Source organism: Prinia subflava, chromosome 1 (assembly GCF_021018805.1).
Source record: "Prinia subflava isolate CZ2003 ecotype Zambia chromosome 1, Cam_Psub_1.2, whole genome shotgun sequence".
NCBI lineage: Eukaryota > Metazoa > Chordata > Aves > Passeriformes > Cisticolidae > Prinia > Prinia subflava.
Genome location: NC_086247.1, coordinates 130,901,678 through 130,925,717, shown reverse-complemented (window position 1 = coordinate 130,925,717; position 24,040 = coordinate 130,901,678). Strand labels below are relative to the sequence as shown.

The following is a 24,040-nucleotide window of genomic DNA, read 5'->3' as shown; positions in this document are numbered from 1 at the left end:
TTTAACATAACCCTGGATGTCTCGGAATTGCTTCCTCCAATCCAGCTGGTTATCAAAACCCTCAATCTGACAGTGTTGGGGGGTTCTCCCTTCCCAACCTCAGGTGCTCTTGGGTTTATTTTTTTTTTTTATTTTTTTTTTTTTTTAGGGTCCCCTTTTTCACACACTTTACCTTTTTCCTGGGGGGTTTCTCTCACTCCTTTTTACCATTCACTTTCGTCCCGGTGCTGGCCGCCTCCCTCGCGGGACAACGGAACCGCAGCGTAGGGGACTCCGCACTCGCTTGGAAGGTCCGGGTGTTACCCCAGCCCGCCTCTCAGGCACACACACTTTCAGCCCCCGTTCCGCGCCAAACGCCGCCACCCCCAGTCCCAGCAATTCTTACCACTCCGTTGTTCTTGGGTCTTTATTCTTCGTGCACACTTTGATGTTAGGAGCTGGTTACCGCGGTTTTTAGGGAATTCTTTCCCTTCTCTTTGCCTTATTGTCTCCCTTTGTCCTTGGATCTTACCCCTTTCTGGGGTACTCTGCGAGGACCAGAGCCGGGGCCGCCTAATGCAGGCGGGACGCGTCTCCCTGGTCTCTAATCCTCCCACAGCACCCGCAGTGGGGTATTTTAAACCGACCTCTGCTACCAAATTGTGATAAACGCCAATCACTCGTTTTTTTTAAATTTATGAATATTTAATAAAGAATAAAAATTGGTTACAAAAATATTAATACAATAATAAAAGTTTAAAAAAAAAAGTTTTCAGAGACAGGACAAATAATGAGACAACAAGAGCAAAGAAGGTAGCCCGGGCTTTTGTCCCCCCTCCCTCCCAGACAAAGGCTAGGAAGGAGAAGGGCCCCGAACAAAGAGAAGTCTTCTTTTTTTAAGCCTTCAGTTTATGACTATTCATATCTTACGTAAAACGAGTAATTTTCAGCTGTTTCTTGTCACAAAAGCTTTCTGTTAATTAAAAGAACACATGAGAGCATACGTCCTTGAGAAAGTTAGGTTCTGTGGATAAGAGGCCATAAATTCTTCTTCACTAGAAGGTTTAGAGGCCTCTGTAAGGTTTAGGGGCCTCTGTGAATGTTATCTCTGTGCTGAGGAATTTTTTCTTCTTGAGCAAAAATATAACACACATACACAGCTTCTATTGTACTATAACTTATTGTTAATTACAAAACTACATTCACTACATTATTCTAATGTTAATATAGTATAACTTTTCTATCTATCAGATTACATATAGTAAATATCTGCGTAGAGCCACATATACAATATGCCTTTTTCACATTGGGTATTTTAATTTCATGTATTTATTTAGCAGCTTAGTAGCTGACTTTTTTATTAGGATGTAGCACTGTCTTGACCAACTTTCAAAACCGTAGTGAGTAGTTTGGTAGCTTCAGAATAAAAACACCAGTGATTGGATTTCCCTGTCAGAAAGTGGCTGAGGGTATTCTGGTGTAAAGCTTTTGAAATTTATAGAAACATTTTAATTTCTGCGCACACAGACACACATAAAAGGCACAGCTATTATAACTGGCAAAACTGAGATGAAGCTATCAAGAGCAAGTTTTATGGAATGATCCATTTTACAGTACTGAAATTTAGTTAGTGAAGTATTTAAATAAATGTTTAAATTTTTAATGAGCAAAGGGCACTCCTTAGCTGTATGGTTGTTTTTCCTGTGGGGGTGGTGAAGAAGGGAAAGGTACTAATACACTTTGTAAATTCTCTTGTGTTGGTCTAGGATTTCAGGTCTAATGTTAGAAATACTTACTTAATAATTTAGTGTCTTGTTTTTCAAAGGTATATGAATGTTTGAAAGACGTTGCAGTGTTCAAAGAAACTATGTAATTGTTGGAGAACCTGAAGAAATTAGTAAGTTGCTTTAGTTAAAACACTTGAGAACAGAGTAAGGGCTGTTACTGCTTTTGATCTCTACCAGAAAATCACTGAGCATATGGAAGAGTGATGTCGGTTGGGGAAGCTCTAATGGCTCTCAGTGGACAAGTATTACAGGTTGTATAACTAATTTGGCAAGTTATCTTCACAAATTGAATAGTCAAAAGAAATAATTGCATGTTTTGTCATCTGGTCATGCATGTAAATATTTCAGATGGCTGAAGATGAAAATGATACATATTATTAAAATAGCATTGTCTAAGAGTCTGGGAATGTTTGGTGTTTGCATTGTTATGTCTTTCTTTTTTGAGGGGAGAAAAAGATTTTCCTCTCTCATCTCAAGCCTCTTTGGACTGAGTTTCGCAAGTCTCAAGGAAAGGCATTGATACATTGGAGTTTTTTTAAAAGAAACCACTCAAGCAAACATGGAATAATTATGTGACTCAGTGATTAAAGCTCTGATTTAAATCTTCCAGAAGAACTGAAAGTATAGATGGTGTGTAAAACACAGTCCTTTTAAACCCCCAGTAATTTACCTGAAGAAGACAAAAAGCAGTATCTCAGTGGTTATTAAAGAGTTTTCCATCACTGAAGTCACAGATCACAGAATGTGCTGGTTTGAAAGGGACCTACAAGGATCGTCCAGTTCAACTCTTAAATGACTCCAGACAGTTACATATGGGGATTGAAACCACAAACTTGGTGCTATCAGCACCCTGCTCTAATCAACAGAGCTAATTTAAGGGTCAGTCAAATGAATTAGATTTAAAACTTACATGTCATTAAATAGCTGGGCTACTAACACATCATCTTTTGCTTTCAGGTGTAGACTGTTCATTTTGTTTATTCTGTCTGCCTCAAATAACTTGAGCAAAAATAAACAGAATTATGGAAGGAAGAATTTACTTTTCAGTCTGCATTTTCCTACTCAGCTTTTCTCTTAAAAGAAGTTGTATTTGCCATATTGTGAAGTGCTGATTTCATCAAAAAGCCCTAGTCACCGTGCTCACTTTTCAATAAATTATGGGCAGGAGAAGCTTTTTGAGTTAAAAGTTCACAGTATGGCAATGGTGCTTTGTCTGCATCTGAAGACGCTGGTGTGTATTAATGGACAAGAGAGGAAGCAAGTGGATCTTTTAGGAGTTTCCAGGAAAGATGTGGGAAAGCTTTGGCTCGAGAGTATAATGAAACTATGAAAAAATACTATAATAAACAGTTTTTGATGGAACCCTTTTTCTTGCACGTGAACATCCTCAGAAATCTGTGTCAAATCTGTATCTGGTTCCTAGGCATTCTTTTATTGCATTGCAAAGCTATTTCTGTTTCTAGGTCCTTCAGAACTTGTGGGGTTTGGCTTCTTTTTGCTCACAGGCTTCAATCTGCTTGCTCCTTTGCATCTGTCAATTTTAAATGCAAATAATAGAAAGTATGTGAATTGCATGTGTATATTTTGATAATGAACATCAGTAAGCTTAAAAGCTTACTTTGTGTTGCAGAGAAAATCACAGAGCTAAGGACTGAGCATTGCCCTGGAGAAAACACATGTGGTTTAAAAACTTTTCTGAGTAAAAGAAGATAGGACAGAAATTGAGTAGAGATGGGAAAGGAACAATGTGTGAGGTGTTCAGCTTGTGCATTCATTTATTTTTGTTCAAAACAGTGGATATCTATCTTGTGGAAAAAAGATTTTATATACATTTGAGATATAAATATATTCTGTCTAGGTAATTGATTGCTACTGGTGGTGCTAGTTTAATTTTTATTTTAATAGGATAATAAGACTACCAGCTCATTACAATTTACTCAGTGTTCTTTTTTTTTTTTTTTGCTTTGAAAATATAAAAAGAAAGTTTAATTTTTTCTCATGTGTTCAAATTTTTTATGGACTGCATCAGTATTTGTTTAAAAAAAAAGGTACTTGAATTGAAAGCTGGGATTTCAACTCTCTTTTAAAAGGGAAACTGCTAGAAGCCTTCCTGTTTCCAAGTGTGGGTGTTTTTCATATTACTGTTTTGATCTCCATTTCCCTCATTCCAGAGATCTTTTCTTGCTTTCAATACACGGTTTGATTATTGGTTTTAGATGTTGTTAGCAATGTTACCCTTTTGTTCAAGTCTTTAAAGTAGCTTTCTACTTTCCAATAGTGGTACAAGGCAGAATGAGCTGTAATTTATTCTTGTTTACTTGTATGAATTCAGAGAAATATCACTTCAAAATAACCTTTGTTCTTCTGCCAGTTTAGAGAGAATTGTTCTTCAATCCTAAATGCTAGTGAATTTCACAAAAATAGAAAAATAAGTCAATACAGTATTGTTAGTAGAACTGTGAAAGCAAGAAGTGGCATTGTAAAAATGCAACTTAAAATGTTTTCTTGTTCCTTGTGTAAGGAGAAGGAATTACAGAAAAGAAAGCACAAAGTTGCTCTTTGCCTACTTTCAAGACTTTCTTAATTTTAGCAGTCCTCTCTCCCTCATTTCTGTGGTCTTTTCAACTACTTATTTTCTTAGTGTGCGTGTTGCAATAGCAAAACGGAGATGACTGCAACATTTGCTTCCCTATTATAACTAGAACCTAGAAAAGTTTGTCTGTTAGTACTTATTTGGAAATAAGCTTGAATGCTACCACAAATTCTTTCTAAAGGACTTTCGGTAAAGTGTGTCTGATACTCCAAGGAAATTGGACTTTTGGCAATGTAGGTGTTGCCAGAAAATCCTGTATTTTTTTCCTGACAGGAAATCAAACAACTATCAAACACCGGTGCTTTTAAATATCAGTGCACAAAGGTATTAACTGTAGAATAATATGTGGTAACTCTAGCATCTTAGAGTTTGGAATAGTGAAAAATCTGATGAAAGTGAGGACAAAATAATATTGGTTGTTAAAATAGGTCTAACTTTGTTGAACTACGGTATATTGCAACATAAGATGATGTACTAGTAACACAGTTGTTGGGAATCCTAATTTGGGGTCTGAAAGCTCTTTCTTAAATATCTGCCACAGAGAGAGATATTTCAAGATATTTCTATGTATTTGTTTCAAAATAATTTTGTTACTGATACAAGTGAGCATGTCACTTTGAATTTGAATGATAAATGTACCATAGTTCAATAAAATGCAATTGGTAATTGCCATCTTTTAACTGCGGTGCTGAAACATAAATAGTTCTTGACATTTATATTGATGAGATGATTGTTGACTGCAAAGGATTGGCACACCCTATTGTGTTGGTGATTCTGGTGTTCCTGTTTGTTGAAGGAAACCTTAATCTTTGTTTTCCCATGATTTCTTGAAAAGCCAACATTTTATAACTACCTTTCCTGCAAACAGTAGAGAAAAGACTGAACAATTAATAAAAATGTTGAGATTTCTTAGAATTCTTAGTTTCTTAGAAGTATGGAATGAGTTCTCTTGCTTCCCTCCTCTTCTGAAAAGGAGCACCAGCAAGCTTCCAGATGAAACAAATTCAACAGTTGTCAGCTGGGCAAAGGAATGTGAGACTCTAGATACCAAACACTAAGTTTAGGGTGGTGAGGGAGTGATCAAATCCCAGTTGTAACAACACTGACCTCTAGCATCATGGCAAAACAAAGCAGAGGTGGTCTATTGGACTGTGCTTCTAAATCTCAAAAAATGAAGAAATTTTAAAATTCTTGACAATGGGAGATAATAATGATAAAGGGGATGTATACATTTTTGTGATATTTTTAGAGGAAAGCCTAGATTTAGTGAAAACTGTACTGCCGTGGCAAAATTACAGCCTGTCTCTAAAACTGCAATAGAAAGCAAGACCCAAGAAGATCGGTGGAGTTGAAGAGATGGAGTAGTGACTGAACGTGTTTCTGTGCAAATATTGATAAAGCAGGTGTTCCAGAGAATAAGCAGAGTAAGTTGCATAACAGTTTATTCAAATCTGAGTTCAGTGGTTCACTGTGATTTGATAGAAGAGGTTATCCCTTAATCCTGGCTTTGTTTGCTGACCTTTTTACTTATCATTAAACTCTTCTCTGTGAAGAAACCTCCAGTACCCAACCACAAAACAAGGGTAAAATATTTAAGTATTTTTAAATCCATTTTTAGATTGTCCAAGGGAGGTAATTGGTTTAACATAAACCCCATATATTTGCATATACAATTATTCAAATAAATATTGAGACTATATATTTTCAGTTAAAAGGTATATAGAAGACATGTATTACTATAACAGGTAATGCTCAATAACAATGAGAAAACCCTGTCTTGGTCTGTTCAGTTGTATGCTGTGTTACCTTTGCCATGTTAAAAGAAATAAGGGATGTTCTGATACAAGACTCCTTAAAGGTGGATGCATTAGATTTTCTTCATTATTTGGAATGTTTTCCAGGAAATCAATTTCACTTTCTTAAAAAAACAAACAAAAAACCTCAAACAAACAAAAAAGAGCAAAACCAAAAAACACCAAAAGCAACTCTCCACAGTGCAGTTTTGTGAGCAATATCAATTTCTTTGTGAGCTTGCTTTTCTCATGATTCAGCAGCATGTAAAAAGTGATAAAAGCCTGTCAAAATAATACAAGCCTGTCAAGCCTTGCACACTGAGCATGAAATTCATGCAGTTGGTTCTTCCCTTATGTCTGCTCTGGTCCTCACAGAGGTGTCTCTCTCTCACAAGCTGCAGTTTGTGGGCTTTACTCTCACTCTGTCCATTCAGTGCCAGACCTGTCACATGGTGGGAATTAATGCAAAAGTGATATAAACAAGGTGGGAAAATGGTGAAGCACAACTGAGTTTGACTTGTTCTAAGGTATTTGCAATTTACCAAAAAAGAAAAGAATCAAAACCACAAACATTTCTTAAAATAAAAAATTAAGTTTTTTTCAGTTTCTATAGGGAGTTGAAGCACAGAGGTGGCCAGAATGCATATAAATGATTGCTTAAAAATGTATCGAAATTCTCCAGAATTTCTGCTTTTGAAAACTCAACACAATGTTCCTGAGAAGATTGCACTGACAACTGGATGGAAGTCATCACATCACTTGTGTTTATTAACATGGAATGACTGTCAGTTCCTGCATAGCATGAACTGTATTTGAACAACTGATCTGTATCTGAAAAGCTGATTGTTTTGTTGCCAAAGATGTAACCTCTCAGATTCTGTGCTGGTATGCGCTTGTCAAGTTGAAAAAAATTATAATCTTGTGTTGGTTATTAATAAAGTCTTATTTAGACATAGTCTGTTCATTCTAGAGGTGTCTCTTTCTTTCAAACTTCTTGGTTAATGAGGAATTAAATGCAAACACAGTCCTTGAGATTTTGCTTTGCCTTTACATGTTCTCTCTATATGTTGGTTTTTACGTCTCTCAGTTTTTGATCTTGAAATATCTTTGTCATAGCCACATTTTTATTAAAGAGGACACTGTGGAGAGGAAAAAGGTAGATGTATTCTACATAAATGCAACTAAATTGTTTCCTCTTAGAATGAAAAAGTTAAATGTACATGAATCCGGGTAATGTAAATAGTACATAGAGACTTAAAGTAAATCAATAGTTTATGCTTTTTCTAACATCCAGAAATACTTTCATCAGCCCTTCTCAGCCAATATCTAATAAACTCTTCTTCGTGATTTAGTACAGTGACTAATTGTTACAATGCAGGAGGAGGGAAAAATATGCATTGTTGGGCAGTGCAGGAGTTCTGCTGATCAGGAAAAATGTGCAGTGGGCTGTAGCTCCTTTCTTGAAGCATCAGCACAAACGACAAATGCTTTTGTGATTCAAGTTTTCTTGCATTAGTTACCTAGAGAAGTCTGGACAAAGCCTTTTCAGATACAAATTCTCTCCACACAATTCTTTGTGTTGCAGGTATCATTGCATCTTTAAAGCCCTGTGCTCTAGAAACAGTAGTTTTTTGAAGTTAACTGATTAGAATTTGTAGGTGACTATTGCAGTATGTTGTGGAAGGAGTATTGATTAGGATCCCACAGGATGAAGTCGTTGCCTGACTGCTATTTTCTGTAAATGTGTCAGGATTTTTGTGGTATGATTCTAATCAGTATTCATCATTTTTGAGAAACAGTTGATTATCCCCAACCTTGGCCCCCTGGAAGCCACACTGATACTTGATAATACACTGTGACCACAGCTGTAGTTATTGGTAAGACTCTGCATAAAAGACTGGCAAAGACTGCTCTTTAAATGCAACAGACTTCTCTGAATTATCAACATTAACATCCTTGGGGATCTGCACAACGGTTAATAGGAGACCCCCTTTAGGTAACCAGGGCTCATCTGACAGAACTTGCTGAAAGTATTAAAGGTTTTTGACACTCTGTGACATCATCTTATAAACAAACTGAAAACTTGGTTAGGGTACAATCATCATTTCATGTTACAAATGAATAGAAAGTTGGACTTAGTGTTATTTGTTTTAATGACTTGCTCTCGAAGTAGGTGGTCATTCAATCTTCCACAAAGCCTGTGTCACTCAGTATTTACATTATTAGCAATGGAAAGAATGTGTAGTTGTATGTATGTATGTATGTATGTTAGACAATACTAAACTGAAGTGGGTGGCAAACATGGTGAAGAGGCTTAGACTTCAAAATAATCTGGTGCAAAAGGACATGGAACAACAGCAATAAAGGCTTTTTTTTTGCCTCTTTTTGGTAAAGACTGTTCTTGGGCTTTCCAGTCCCTGAGTTTAATGGCATAATTGGAGTGCTGAAGTATTATCCACTGTACAGGTCAAACTCGGGGACCACTTCAGCAATTTTAATGTATAAGCATTTATGGGATTGCGTACAACATGTCCCAGCATCCTGCAGAAGCTGGGTGCTGTTGTTACAAGGCTATTTCCTTGCTCATCTTTGAAAGGGCATTGTCTTCAGAGATGTCAAATGAAGCAGGAGGAAAAAAGCAAACATCAGCTCCATATTAAGGGAGGGTGAGAAGGAGTATCAGGATCTCTAGGCAGGTCAGCCTGACTGTGGTGTCTGGGAAGATGATGGAGCAGATCTTCCTGAAACCCATGTTCAGGCACAGGAAGGCACAGAGCATGATTGTAATTTATCAAGGGCAAGTTAATTGTCCTCTGTGATAAATGGTGGATGTTGTTTACCTTGACTTTAGGAAAGTATTTGATGTAATCTCCAAAGGCTATTTGTACAAACTGGAGATAGGTGGCTTGGATGGGTGGTCTGCAAGGTGGGCAGAAAATGAGCTGGACTGCTCTGCTCAGATTGCTGAAGCAAAGTCCAGCAGGTGGTATGTAATGTTCTTCAGGAGTACAGTTGGATATTTTGTGAATGACATGCAGAATTGGAGGGAGTGTGCCTTCTGCATGCTCGTGGATGATACTGCCTTAGGGAGAGCTTCATGAATTGAGGCACAGGGCTTCTTGTCAGAGACACTGTGACAATCTGAAAGAACAGGCTGCAGAATACTCATGAAGTCTCTGCAGCATGAAAGATGGTAGAGGAAAGTTCACACCCAATTTTGGAATATTTTTTGTTCTCATGAGTTCTTTAAGCATAATTCTTAAATTATGCTTTTCTTATGTGGTCAACTTAGTTAGGTAATATTCTTGGGTTTTATCTGAAACAAGTTAATAATAACTTGAGGAACAGAATTATGTTATTTGATAGCATCATAGCTGTTATCCCAGACTATAATGGGCTGATGTGATCAATTACTGATTGAGAAATTAAGGGGAGGCAGAAGCCAAGAGAGCTCTATTTTACCTTTCTCCTGCTCCTTTCCATGTAATTGTTTTATTGCAGCATATATTGAGGTGGTGGGAGGTTGGAGGAAATAGTTAGATACAAATTTATTCTTCCTAAGCAACTGCAATAGGATAATCCTTTTTGTTGGGAGAATCACATTCAAATACTTGATTTCACAGCACCAGATTAGACACAATATAAAGCTGTTTTAAAAAAATGCAAATAAATAGGCATATACTCAGTAGTTCAGTACTATATCCTAAGGAGCTGGGTTAATCTGTGCAATGAAAGGATTATATACAAACTGTATTTTTGTGATGTAATGCAGTAAGATTATGATTGTTTCACTCTTTGGATGCTCCCTAAAATAAATATGTACTTTTAGTTGTTATCTTCATTCACTTAGGTTGGGGAAGCACACCTCTTCAATTTGGACCATAATGTCCATGTAACTAGTTGTGTGAGGAAAATGGATTTCAAACATTTTACTCGGAACCCACTTGAAGTAATGTACAGAATGCTATTAAAAAGTGGAAGTGAATTTATTCTGGGGATTTTTCTTCAGTTGAAAACATATAGATTTTGCTTATAGTTATTTCTTACATAAATGCATGTAAGCAAAACCATAAATGAGTCTGGTAATGCTCAAAATCAAATACAGTGTAAATAATTTATATTTAGGATACCATTATAAACATGAGAATCATTAGTTTCCTTCTTGAAGCTTTTTATTTTCTCGTTTCATAGTTTTAATGTTAATTGTTCAATCTGTATAAAAATGAAAAATGTCAACCTTAACTCAATCTTAACTTTTAAATATGTAAGACAATTAATAAACGGAATAAAGTGTCTGTGTTACATATAAACTTGCAGGTTGCCAGTAATTTGATTGACAAGTACTGTGTGGAGTTACTGGCAACTATTTCTTCTGCATACTTTTGTATTTTTAGAGTTGCCTTCTAATTGGCAGGCACAGATGGCCATTGGTTATGATTTTTGTGCATTTCTGAATTAAATAAAACATTTATATGGTATTTTAAATTTCATTGTCTCAATATCTTGTGTTAATTACTCTATATGGGTTTTGATATTATTTGGGAAATTAGAATGTGGGATTTTTAGAGCTAATAAGAACATTTGTTCTCATTATTATGAGCAGTCAGTGTTATTTTGTGGTAGTAGAAGTTGTTTAAATTTTCACAAAAAAAATATTCAGATTTGACACCTTTATCTTGCTGATAATAAAGAATGTTCTGTCACAAAGTCAGAGTAAGTTGTTTCAGTGGTATTAACATCAAAAGGTCATAAAGTATTTAGGACTGCTCTTACCTAAAGTTTAAAATGCTTTTAGAGAAACCCTCTGAATTTTTCTTTGAAATCCAGGCTTGTTCTGCCCATCTATGAAGTTCAGTGTGGTATATAACTTTTTTCCCCTCTCAGATTCATGTTAAAAATAAGGGCTAAAGTTTGTATTCTGGGTGATAAATAGCAGTTATATGTGTTTAATACAAATAAAATTATAATTGAGGAGAAAAATTAGCCACACAGGAGAAATGAAAATAATTTCTCTTTTACCAGAACCAGACTCAGCTCTTTCCATCTATTTTTACCAACATTTAGGTTGAAATATAGCCTTGCATTGGGCTCAAGAAAAAGGTAGGCTTACATTTTCACTGCCTTCCAGTCTCAGGAATATTTCCTAAGGTTATTTTTTGGGGAATAAGGGCAGCATGTGAAGAAAATTACAGAACAAGGCAGAAATTTGCTAACTACCTGACTGCTTCCAGTATTTAATGACATAGTTTCATTGCTTTTTAGGCCGTACCTATTCTAGAAGACATTTATTTTGACTTGAGTATTTTTTAAGACCCAGATCTAATGGAATTAACATGATTATTGCTTAACTGTGTTACTGTATTGCAGTTGTTTTCTTAAAATAGTTATCCTGTATGAACTCCAAGGGATTAATTAAAGGCGTCTCCAGCTGTTGATTTAACTATATTTAGTCGGACAGCTGAGACAAATATATACTTGTTAAAAAACAGGTGTTAAACCAGTTGCTTTAAGAAGAAATAAATTGAAGTTACTGCATAAGCAGTGCTTAGATTGTTAGTAAATTCTTTTTTGGTGATACATACTGATATGTGTCTGATGACTCTATTGCTTTCCAGAAATTGAAAATCTGAATAGATCAACATTTTATGATGAATGAAAATAGATAATGCTTATATTTAGCCTCTAAGTTGCTGCTATGCTGTACAATAAATGTTTGGGATTTAATTTTTTTATAAGCCTGACTGAAGCTCGCTATCTGTGAAAGTCCATGACTTCTTTTTGTATTTCTTGTGGTCTGTGGCATATTCATCTTTATGATTTATTTAAATACTTAATTGTAAACAGTTCATGAAGTGTGCTTCTGCAGGTAAGAATGAGAAAAATTGATCCTATTTGTACCTCACTGGACTTCACTGAGTCTGTAGAAATCAACTGCAGTCAGTGTAAAGCCTAACCCTACAATTTTGTTGAATCAAACACAATATTGAAAGAAAAGGCAGATATAAAATTGCAACCTAGTACATAGTTTTAATGCTTAAGTACGTTTTGCCTTCTGTTCAGGAGGGCAGTATCTGACTTCTACTTTCAAAAGATAACTTGTTCTACAAGGCTGAACTCATCAAGAATTGAGTGGGAGAAAAGTACATAAAATCTTAAACATATTTGTAATTGTACAACCTTTAGAAAAATGTCTATGTGGAAACTTGCTAAGGAGTTCACTTTTATGAAATATTGTACTAATTATGGCTTCTGTCTAATAATTTTTCTGTCAAGTGTATTTTATAGGCAATTTTTTAATCTGTCCCAAAGTCTTTAAGATGTAATACCTTTTGCAAGTTCCAGGCATTTTTGATTGTTTATTAGTTGTTCGGTTTTGTTTTACCTGTATTTTCATCTGATCAGATTTATTGAGCACAAGTTTTGTCTTGTTTGCTCTGGATGCCTTAGGCCAGGAGAAATACACAGCAACCTACCTTCCATTTGGTTGGTGTCATGTATCGTGTACCCTACTTAATTTATTCTACTACGTGCCACTAGTGGCTTAGTTTCATTAGTTATTCTTAAGTTTTAAAACAATGTCTGACAACTTGGAATTTTGGCAACTTTTCATGAAGATGAAGGGGTATCATGTTGTTATACATTAAGACCATGATAGGTAAGGTTGTGTCTCCTTTTGGAGCTCAAAAATTTTATTTTCCTGTCTGTCATAGCATCTACCACTTACTTTTCAGCTGTTAATTGTTACTAATATATGATCATTTGATATCTTGACTTAAAACACCAGAGATCAAATTGTCCGTGCACTTCCTGAAGTCTGTCTTCTGTTGATGTCAGCAAAACATATCACATCCTGTGCTTCCATTCATAGGAAACTGATACTAAAATCATAGTGTAGACTTACATACACGTTTAAAACAGCAGCTGTTTCAGTTAATAGACTCTCATCTACATTTACATCTTGTTCAGGGTCCTGCACTTCTGTGAGCTTACTGTTCTTAAATGGATACCACAGCTGAAGTTACCCGTAGCCTTATGTGGATACCAAAACACCCCAGAAAAGTGCCTGAAGATAAATATTGATGCTTTTGTTTCTAAAGGACGGTGGGATAACATATTAATACAGTCCAATGAACAGTACTGTAACTGTATGAAAAACAAAAAATTCTTTCAGAGTATCTAAATCTAATATTAGGATGAGGTTTTTAAGAATGAATTAATATACAAACCCATCTTCTGGGTGCAAATTTTCAAAAGACTGTTGTGAGATGTGAAGGACGACACAGCAGAGCAGTGAAGTTTTCCAGTTCAAGAATTAGTAGAAAATACCATATAAAAAACTTGCAGTTTAGCAAAGTAGTAAAACCTTTCTTTCCTCATTCTTTTATAAAAGTTAAAATTAATTCTAACATGTATATCATCATTATTAAGATTTATTTGACAAAACCTTAGCTCTGGCCTGGAATTTACTTGCTATGGCAAGTTGGATTATTTTAGAAAAGCTTCAGGAGCAGAGGAAGAAGAACATTTAACATGTTTGTGAATTAATTTGTTAACATTTTGATAAATCCTCCTCCTTCCCCACCTTCCCTCCCAAAGTTGTTTCAGAAGGTTTTAGGACACTGAAGACTTGTCTTTGTCTCTGTGACATTTAGGGTTTTTTTCAGCCTAGCTGAAGAATATTTCAGGATCCAGTTTTTAATTGAAGTTGGCATTAAACAGAAACCTGGTGGAACAAGAGTGCATTTCTGTCGCACTTTCTTTTGCCTTCCCATTGTTACCAAGCCTCTGAAATTGGCAAAAGTGACTGATAGGCAGCTTCTTTTTAGACAGCACTCAACCGGTGATCCTCATCACTTAATGCAGAGTAAATGAGGCTTGGTTTTATGTCAGCACCTTCAGCCTGTATGGCCAAAGACTTCTTAATGTTTCAGGCTTCAAGTATGGATGATCTGTGTTTTTTGTAGATAGCAGCCTGAAACAAGCTTCTGTTGCCCTCTCATTTTTGTCAATAACAGCTTGTCCCAATCCAGTTATTTCCTCTTTGCTTTGGGGCCATTTGGTACCAATGTAAGTCAGATGATTTTTTCACCCTCAATATCAGCAGAGAGGCAGGATTCAGTATGAGAAGAGTAAAATTAAAAAGTAGATAGAATCAGTATATAAATCATTTAGGTAGAAGCAGTTTAGTTACAGACAGGTTGAGCAATTTATATGAAGTTATTTTGAGGCCTTGCTTTTCTTGAAGCAGTCTAGCATAGAAATGTGCTTGGTGTACTAGTGTCAGTCATTGTAACCTGACTTAGAGTGAATTTTCATACACTTAACTTCCATTCTGTGTCCAGAAAATAACCCAGCTGTAATGAACTTAGCTGGTCCTAGATCTGTTCCTATTTAAACTCTTGGGACAGGGAAGAGCAGACAAATCAGAACCACACTAATTCTGAGGCTTTCCAGCTCACAGTGCCATCTGGCGGGGTTCATTCCAGTTCAGCGCCCTTGGTAATTAGCACTGCCAAGAGTCCTCTTAAATTGATACAGACTGGCTAAAAAGAATTGCCCGAGGTGCTGTTCCTCTCATTATCCTGTGTTGTCCTTCAAGATACCGTAGCTATAATTGTAAATTCTGGTGATCCTATTGATTTTCTTCAGAGGACTCCAAAGGAATGGCTGTCTCTGAAGCTGAAAGAGTCTCAGGCTTTTATTTAGGAAAAGACTATAGGATTTCTTCTTTGGAAATTTTTATAGTCTTATTATCATCAACTAATACTCATGAGCCACTTAAGTTTCCACGAGGGGAGACATTCTAAGGGCTTGTTCAAGCAATTTGGGAAAATCTGGCTGTGAGTGCAACATAAAAATCAGAAAATTGGAAATACCTCATTCCTGGATGATTGTTTCTTGTTCATTCAGTCTAATGTTTCCCATTTAGTAAATTCAGCATCTGTTGAATGGAACAAATAACCTAAAGCTCTGTTTGGCTCAACAGATAAGCAGATTGAAACTTGCAAAGAACTTACAGTTTGGATTTTCGGCTATGTGACATAATATGTTTAAAGTATTTTCAGGGTTCTTTCTCATTTATCTTCTGTTTATGGGTTTTTACCTCAGGATTCGAAAAGAGTTGTGATAGTGTCTTATTTGTTGATTAGCACAATAGAATTAGTAGACTTCACTGGGAAGATGTCTGTTTATTCTCTATTGGCAATTTCTCATTCATCTTACTTTCAATTATCCTTTGGTCTAAGTGTAGACACCTGGAATCGAGAAGAAGCAGGCACTATAAACTTACCTACACTTCAGGAGTTAGTGCTTTGCCAAGACAACTCTCAGTGCTTAGACCTTTTGAGAATATGACAAAAGTGACTCTTTCTTCTCTAATGCCACTTAACTGTTCAACATCTCTTTAGGGGATGGACTAGCTTTTACAAAATTTGATAGCCTAATAGGAGATGAATTTTAAACAGCTCAGGTGAGATTTACTGCCTAAATCTCAGTGTTGCTGTCTCTTAGACTCTCTTCCTTTCCTCTCTTCCAATTTGAGGGCCTCTTCTGCTGTGAAACATAAAAATGTTACTGTGTGTTAGAACCATAGAACCAGGTCACAGGCGAGAGAGAGATTATGGCAGGTATTTTTTCAGTTATCCAGGGTAAGGTGGGATGGATAAGCTTAAGCCACAGCAAATGTCCAACTTCTAAACCATGTCAAAATTTCAAATTCAGGTTGGCCTTTTTAGTTTGTCACTAATGCCCTATGGGACACTCCAGTCAAGAATTCTTGGGGCATATACGTGCTTAATATATGGTCAAAACAAATCCCACTTCAGGGCTCTGCTTTTTGTTCTTTTTGTGTTACTGGAGGCTTCTGTAGGAATACTTACTTACCTGTGGTCAAAGGAAGGAGGTGCTTGACCTATCATTACTAGGGCAGGTGATTCTTAAATTAGTCCTTCACCTTTTAAGACAAGGTGGCAGTCTGTCTCAGTCTACATATTTTGGTTTCACTTTCACTCTCAGTAATCCTTCAGAATTTATACTTTATTATCATTCCATGATGAGGGATTAGAAACAGTATGATTAGAAGAGCCTGAGCCTTCTATCACAGGACTGGTTATGATCCATCATGAGTTTCATAATATATCCAAGTGTTATTATGCACTTGCAGTCAGAGTCTGTCCGGGTCTGGGATATATCGTAGTTACCACTTACACAACACAGTTTGCCACAATGCATGTTATACATTCAGGTGCAGGTTAAAGTGGATTTTGTAGCATTTTCTCTATATGTAGAATAAATATACCTCTCTGAGGCAAATTTGTGCCTTTTGTGTTGGTGAAAAGTTTCAAGCAACACCTGACAGAAAATTCCATTTCATATCTGCTTACCCTCATTATACTCAGTTGCAGATACTGTTCCTGTGGAGACTTTCAGTCTACTAAATTAAAAGTTTAAAATATGCTTTTTAGACTTAAATAAAACATTTGCATTGAAGCACTGAAGCCGGGATTTGTTTGTTAGGCTTATTGGGCTTTTTCTGTATTCTGAGGCAGTCTCAAATAACAAATGGTATTATTGTTATCAGATCCTGTTCCACATAATGGTATTGCATGGGGTCTTTTCAGTCATATCGTAAGTATTTAATCACCAAACTGATGTTTTAGTCATTTACTGTGGTAGGCATTGAGAGCCGTTTCAAAGTTGAATGCTCTGGGGTAGCTTGCCAGGTTAACTCTCTGGTCCTCTTCAGCAGAGCTACTCACCACCCCTGTCAGTCCCCGGCTGCTACTGTGATGTGGGATAATTCCATCCCGGGTGCAGGATGTGATGTTTATTTTTATTAACTCACATGCAGTTCTTGTTGGCTTAGGCTTCCAGCACGTTGGGGTCTCACTATATGATGGTTCTTCCTTCTGCTGTGTCTGGCTTTCCACCTTTTTGTTGTGATCCATCAACTTGCTTAAGATGTATTCAATTTTATCATCCAGATTATCTGTAAAGAATATTACAGGGCTGTCAATTTGTCTTTTGGCCACTAACTACTGGTTTTAGCTAGAGACCAGAAGATTCAGAAGTCCTTGTCTTATTTTGGATGAGTGATCTAAGTAAGACCCAGTCTGGCACAGAACATTTCTCATTGGATACTGTTTGAGAACTTCTGACAAAGAATAAATCCCTGTCTGTGAGGACATGTTAATCTGAAGTTTAAGCAGTGTCTGGAACATCTTTTGAAGTTACAGTAGTTGAGAAATGGAAAATCATGATGTGGATCTACAGTCATGCTCTTTTTGTACTATGTAAAAATAAAAAAAGTGTAATGACTTGCTCGTAGCAGCTTGTCTGAAGTTCCCTTTTGTTGTGAGTCTGTAAGTTTGCAACTCATCCTTTGATACTTTTTCCTTAAATGAATATTAAAAAAAAAATAGGGGTTTTGTACTCAAGAGAACCCACGAGAGATGGACAGACCCTGCTCTTTCTGTAAGAAGTGCCTGCGTAGCACTGAGTTGGAGATGACTTTGGTTTTAGAAAGCTGAAGTTTGAATCTAACAATGTTTGTGTACAGGTACATGAAGTGTGACTGTACAGCTGTTCTTGTACAGGATGTGCTATACCTATTAATTTCTTTGCAATCAGAAGTTATTTTTTTAAACAGAAATAAAAGCAAATATGTTTTATATTATTTCCTAGCATCCTTCTTTGAAAGCACTGAGCACTTTCAATTTCTGTTAAGTGTAATACCTCTGAAAATTAGGCTGCCCAGATCTGTTACATTAGATGAGAATGTTAAGGAATAACAAGCATTCATAAAGCAGCATCCAGTTTTAAATGGTGCTTAATGTGCTTCTGTTCTAAAAGGTTTTTAAGCATGTGAACTAAAAATATAGCTATTGATGCTTTCCAAATGCAGCTTCATTGATTAACAGGGATTTTTTCAGTATTGTCTTCTACTGGTATATAGGCAGTGATTAAATGTTTCAGCTTTTGTTCAGACTTTTTTTAAGTGCTTAAGAGATTAAGTTTTGCATTGTATTAGAGCCAAATTTTATTTTACTATGGACCTTTACTTTAGAAATAGTTCTTTCATACCATATTTGAAGCTAATCAATGGACAGTGTAACCCCACAATCCAGACTGCTGGCACAAAGTGCCAGTGGTCAGAGTCTGCTGAAGGTACCTGAATCAATAAATAATGCTGCTGACATGATTTACACAATTAATCCCTTCCACTCTGCAAGTTAGTTCCCCTCTGTCACAAGAGTATTTTGTTCCTGATAGCAATTGATTCTTCTCTGCATTTCTGACTTTCTGCCAGTTGGAGGATACTGGTATTTAGAAGTGAAGATAGTATTGTACCAGGGGTTTGGTAATTTTAGTGCTGTCTGTGATGTGGGAATCAGTGCTAGGGTGTTGGTTTGGGATTCATGAGTAGGAAATTATAACTAGAACTAGATAAATGCATATATCATCTAAATACCTAAGTTCTTCTACTTAATTGTTCTTTTACTGTGGGAAATTATTTTGAAAAGTATACCCATTATCAGTCTGCTCTGTTGTAGTCTGGTGAATTTCAGTGTTTTTCTGTTTATAAGAGACAACATCTTGTGACAGGATTTAGTGCTAATACCCATTTCCCATTTTCCAAACTGATGGAAAGCTGAGTAGCTGTTGTAAATGGCACTTCTGAAAATCTGGAAATAAACAAGTAATTCTTCCTGCACAATTTTATTGTTCCTTTCTATGCATTAAAAAGAAAGAAATATATTTTCATTCTTATTTCATTGTACACTGGGTATTTGATAGAAATATTTCAGACAACAATTTCTTTTTTGTAAATGCTAAGAAGTGAACATGCCTGTTCCCAAGAGTATTGTTTTTCTGCCCAGAAGCAGAACTTGTAAAAACCTTGAGCTGGGAATTGCAAGCTTTTAGTTTATTTAGTTGCAAAAGCTGAGTGTCAAGGAGCGAAATCAATTGTTCTTCACTACTGAAAAATACAGATAAAATTTTTAACAGGATTCAATACTGCTTGCAGAATCCAAGCAAGGTCTTACCAGCATGATGGGAGAAGCTGGAGGCAGTGTCTTGACAGCTAGGTGTTAAAAAATGCTCTGGATTGATTTTCATATGTGCTAAAAATGTATCGTTAAGTGGATTTGGGCTGACTGTGTTCCCAGTGCTTTCCCAGGGTAATGTACTCACTCTCTGTTGGTTCTCAGAGGCCTGTGAATGCAGAGAGCCTGTTCTGAGTGTCCTTCAGCTTCTGTTTCTTTGCATCCTTCTTCCTCCATGAGTACATCCTGTGTTTGTATACTTGGCTCTTGCTTGCAATTTTTGTAACGCAGCAGAGACCTGACATTGAATTGTTTCAAAACTGCAGATTCAGAACTGGTGGAAGCAGCATTAAGTTCTCCACAGGCTTAGTTGTGGCATAATTAAGCTGGTGTGCCTGGAAGACAGGATAAGACAATTTATCAGTATGTATTTGTTTCACATTTTGTTCACGCTGGAAAAATCTATTTTTCTAGAAATACAAAATCTGGAAGTATTTTTCTTTTAAATTGAAAATTTTAATTCTTAATAATTTCTTTTCCTTGGCTCCCATAACTGCTGGTGGACTTTTCCCTGCCTGGAACAATGATAGATCCTTGACCTTAGTTCATGAGAAAGAATTTGGACTCCCCTCCTCCTCTGAGCATCACAGAATGTGTTTGGTCAGCAGTAGCTTTTTGCTGTGCCACTTCTCTTATTTCTAGCTTTTAAAATTTGATTAAAAATATGAATTTAAAATTATGTTGCATTAGTAGCCAGACAGTTCTGTGTGTACCTGAATGTGTGGGATTAAAAATGCTATGATTTGTGCATGCATCCATCACTACTAGTGCAATTATTTCCAAAGTCCTATATCCTCATACAGAATTTCAGCTGAGAATTTGTGTGATACAAAAATGTAACATTTTCATTTTCACATGTGTTTAGTTTTCATATGTGCTAATCATCAGTGTTTAAACAGAAAAAAAAAAATAGGATCTGCTTATAACTGCCATGGGTAGATTTTAATCTGTTAATTCTGAAGAAGTGAAAGTCGACAGTTTAATTTTGAAAGGAGGGAAATCTGGCATGCCCAGATGCTTCAGTTAAAATATGCAAAATACTTGTGAAGAGACAAAGAGTAATTAATTTGTCCTTGAGCTACATGTCTAATTTTGTAGACAAATAAAGACTGTAAAGCTGCTTTTAAAAAGCCAACTTAACTGTCCATTACTGAAGGTTTCAATCAAGTTGTGGAAGAGAGTTCTTGACCAGTGGCACTACATGTTGTTTATTACTTAGAAATAAAACATTAAAAAAGCAGAATCTCTCCATAATTACACTTGAAGTTAGGTTGTTTGCTTTCTGTCATTGGGACATTTGAACAAATTCTGCTTTTCTTTTGGATCAACTGATTATATTTTATTGAGATAAACTTAGTTTTAGGAGAATGTAGTAAAACCCTAAGGGAACAACTGGAATCCTTACCCTTCCCATTTTTGAGAAACTAAATGATTTTGAGAAACTAAATATCTCATTAGCTGGGTTTGGGAATGGTTGGTTAGCTGTTTTGGGGGATGTTCTCTTAAACTTTGAAGTAGAACGAGTCTTTTCCTTCTTATCCTGTTCAGAATTTTTGATTTAATGATTTTTTTTTTTTGTGAAATAACAAAAGATACATATTTAAAAATAGAAAAAAAATCACAAAGTTGAACTAATTAGAAAAGTAGTAAGTGAGGTAAGTATTAAGTACTTAGGTGAGCATATTTGGCTCAGCAAATGTTCTGGTCCTCCTCCTGTAAACAGAGCCGGAGCCATATGCCAAGCTGTCTGCTGTCCTAAGAAGTGAGAGGAGGCTGAAGAAACCCACAAAGAAATACATATAAAGGGACAAAACCATAAACCAGCCACACGTCAGAACTGATCTCTCAGTGATGCATTTATTTAGATTGGGGCTTCTCAGCTCTCTTGGGGCCAGATGAGAACTAGGAAGTTCTTCAGGTGACATCTTGCACTGTCACCAAACGGTGGCTGGGAAAGGATCCGTGTGTCCTGCTCGGTTTGGGTGCTCCTGAAGAAGTTGGATGGACGCCTGGCTCTCTCGACTGGTGAATATCATCAGCAAATATGCTATCTCTTCTATATTTGTTTTCTTACAATTGCAGCATATGTATTAAAAAACATGATATTTGAGTGTTAGTTGATGTTGAAAGTTTAAAGCTTTAGGGTCTTTATTTGTACACTTTACATTGGAGCTACATTTATGAAATGTATTGTAGCACTTAATGTTGGATGCATCAATTGGAAAGTAATGATTCTTGTTTTCAGATTTTATTTGTAAGATCTTTTTTGTTTTGAATAGTTTTGAATTTTAATTGGTAAACCCCAATGTGCTTGTTTTTATTATTTGAACAAAAATTCTGTTCTTGTTTAGAAAAAATATTTTAAATGGATTTTCTTGTGTAAACCACTGTAAAGTGATTAAAAGTGATAAGCTCTTCAAAAGGCAGTGTCTTACTGTATTTGAATAGCTTACATCCTAATTGGTTTTTAAACTGTGTGCCTGCCTCACCTGTGACTTTTTATTCATCAGCATGTTTTGCTACAAGGTAGTGTGTCTTGTAATCTGCTCACTTTTTGGTTTTAGAGTATTCCCTTAATATATATTTTGGTACTTTGCTATTTCTTTATTTCGGTAACTTGATTAGCTTTTTGTGTTATAACAAACTTTTTAAAAAGCTTCATATGATACTTGCTGGAAGAGAAGTTTGCTTTTGTCTGTCTCAGAAATAAAAATTAAAAACAATTTCTGTAAATTGTTTTAAGGTTTCTTTGATACTGAAAAATGAGATCAAATTATTTCCTTGCATTTGTCCTTTACCTTTGAATGTTTTGATTTTTAGGTATCAGTCTGTGGAACAGTAACTTGCGAGTATGAAACTGAAAAGCAATTAATTAACTTGAGTGTTGGTTTACATTTAAGATTTTGCTAAAGTGACGTACGTAAATGGAAAAATAATATGGGTCTGTATCACATATGCAACATTAATTTCCAGCTTGTTTTCGGTAGTGATTAGTTTGAAGCTTTATGTAGAATAGTGGGTAAGCCTTTATAGAGGATGTCATTAGTAATAAAGAGGAAAACTTTCACCTTTAACAAGATTTTGTCTTCTTTACAGCTTGCCCAATTTAGGCAACGGAAGGCACAAACTGATGGTCAAAATGGATCAAAGAAGCAGAAAAAGAAGAAGAAAACAGCAAACATCAAAGATGAAGAGTCAATACAAGATGGGATTGAAACTGATCGATCTCGAAGTGATGAAATATCCACATGCAGCAGTCGAAGGGGAGCAGCTGCTACTGCTGACTTTGCTGTTATCAGGACTTTGCATAGTGGAGAAATTATCAAACACACCCAGGCTTACACCATTGAGGTAAGTTTGTCTCAAGCTATAAACAGTCACTTTTGGGGGTGAGTGGGCATAAAATAATCCATTCATTTTGAGAGTGAGAATAAGGGAGTTGGATGAGACTTTGCACACTGTTTCCTTTCTTCTTCTATCTGACTTAGTATGTCCAGAGAAGACACTTTCTACCTGCCTGCTGGCATAATTTTTTTTATTGTAGTCAGTTCCCTGTAGAGTATTGAAAGTGTGTTTGTACTGCCATCCTCCTTAAATATGCATAACATATTTTTTTAATTAGATATTGCAAATTTAAGTGGATTTTTGATCTCTGCATTTATAGCTACACCAATATGCAAAACTAAACATCTTTCTTGTATTCATGATATAATTTCAGTTGCTCTGGTTAATGAGGACAAGGAATGAATTTAGAAATCACTACAGAAAACTGGGGGCTTAAGAGATTGATGGACAGTTACTCTACTTTTACTACTTAATGAAATATAATCCTAATTGCTATTGGCTGAAAGTACATGCTCTGGGAAGTTTGGAAGATGCTGTGTGACATATACTGGCAGTCCAGTTTAGTTCTGAGTGGACATGAATTCATGTAATGTCGTTACAGATAGAAGGGACAGGAAAGGCTGATATTATTTACAGAATAACTTACCCCATTCCTGAAACCAGTGCTTCTGAAATGACACGAGTGGCTTTCTGAGGAAGCAGCTCAATGCAGATTCCCAGTTCTGTGCAGATGAATACAGTAATTTTTGAGAGATGTGGTACAGATGAATGCTCTGCATTTTGACTTGCTAGTCTTGTACTGGGATAGAGCATTTTGGCTTCATTATTGAATTTCCAGCAACTGAGGACTAACTGAGAGATGACGCTTTTTGAAATGTTTTTGCATTTTTGTTAAAAAAAGCCCCAAACATACTATGGTGAAGGGACAGACAGACTAAATCATACATGCAAATGAAAACTTGTAAGGTAATTGATACATTTATTTTACAGTTTTAGCCTATAGTACACTAGATTATATAAATGAATAATATATATATCAGTATATCAATACACTAGATGTTTTGAAGCTTGTAGGTATGTGCCTTTAATATGTAGCTTTTAATTCTTAGTAAGCTCAAGTTAGGGCTTCAAAACTGGCTGCAGTAACTCAGTAAAACTGTCTGTTCAACTCAGATTTTCCTAGAGGAAGGGAGAAATTTGATAACAGAATAGCTATTTTCATAGATGAAGATATGATTTTTTTGCCTTCTTGGAGAAGAGAAAGATATACTTTATGAAATGAATCAGGTTATCTACAGCTAACAAGAGAGGACTGCTAGAAAAGGGAAGTGTTTAGAGAGAGTCACGTAAATTGTCGTTTTAACAATGCAATAGTCTACATAAATATGACAAGTGTATGAAGTAATTTCCTTGACCAAATATATTTTGAAGTTGAAG

The 24,040-nt window shown here is 35.9% G+C and overlaps 1 protein-coding gene across 5 annotated transcripts in view; it reads left to right on the top strand.

Moving 5' to 3' along the window:
* The window catches only part of AKAP9 (A-kinase anchoring protein 9), a 112,985-nt gene that overhangs the window by 10,974 nt on the left and 77,971 nt on the right, over positions 1-24,040 (top strand). For all 5 annotated transcript variants that reach the window (XM_063412482.1, XM_063412474.1, XM_063412458.1 and 2 more), the window contains exon 2: positions 22,355-22,609. In XM_063412482.1, coding sequence (XP_063268552.1) covers positions 22,355-22,609 — 255 coding nt within the window. The remainder of the gene's footprint in view (positions 1-22,354; positions 22,610-24,040) is intronic.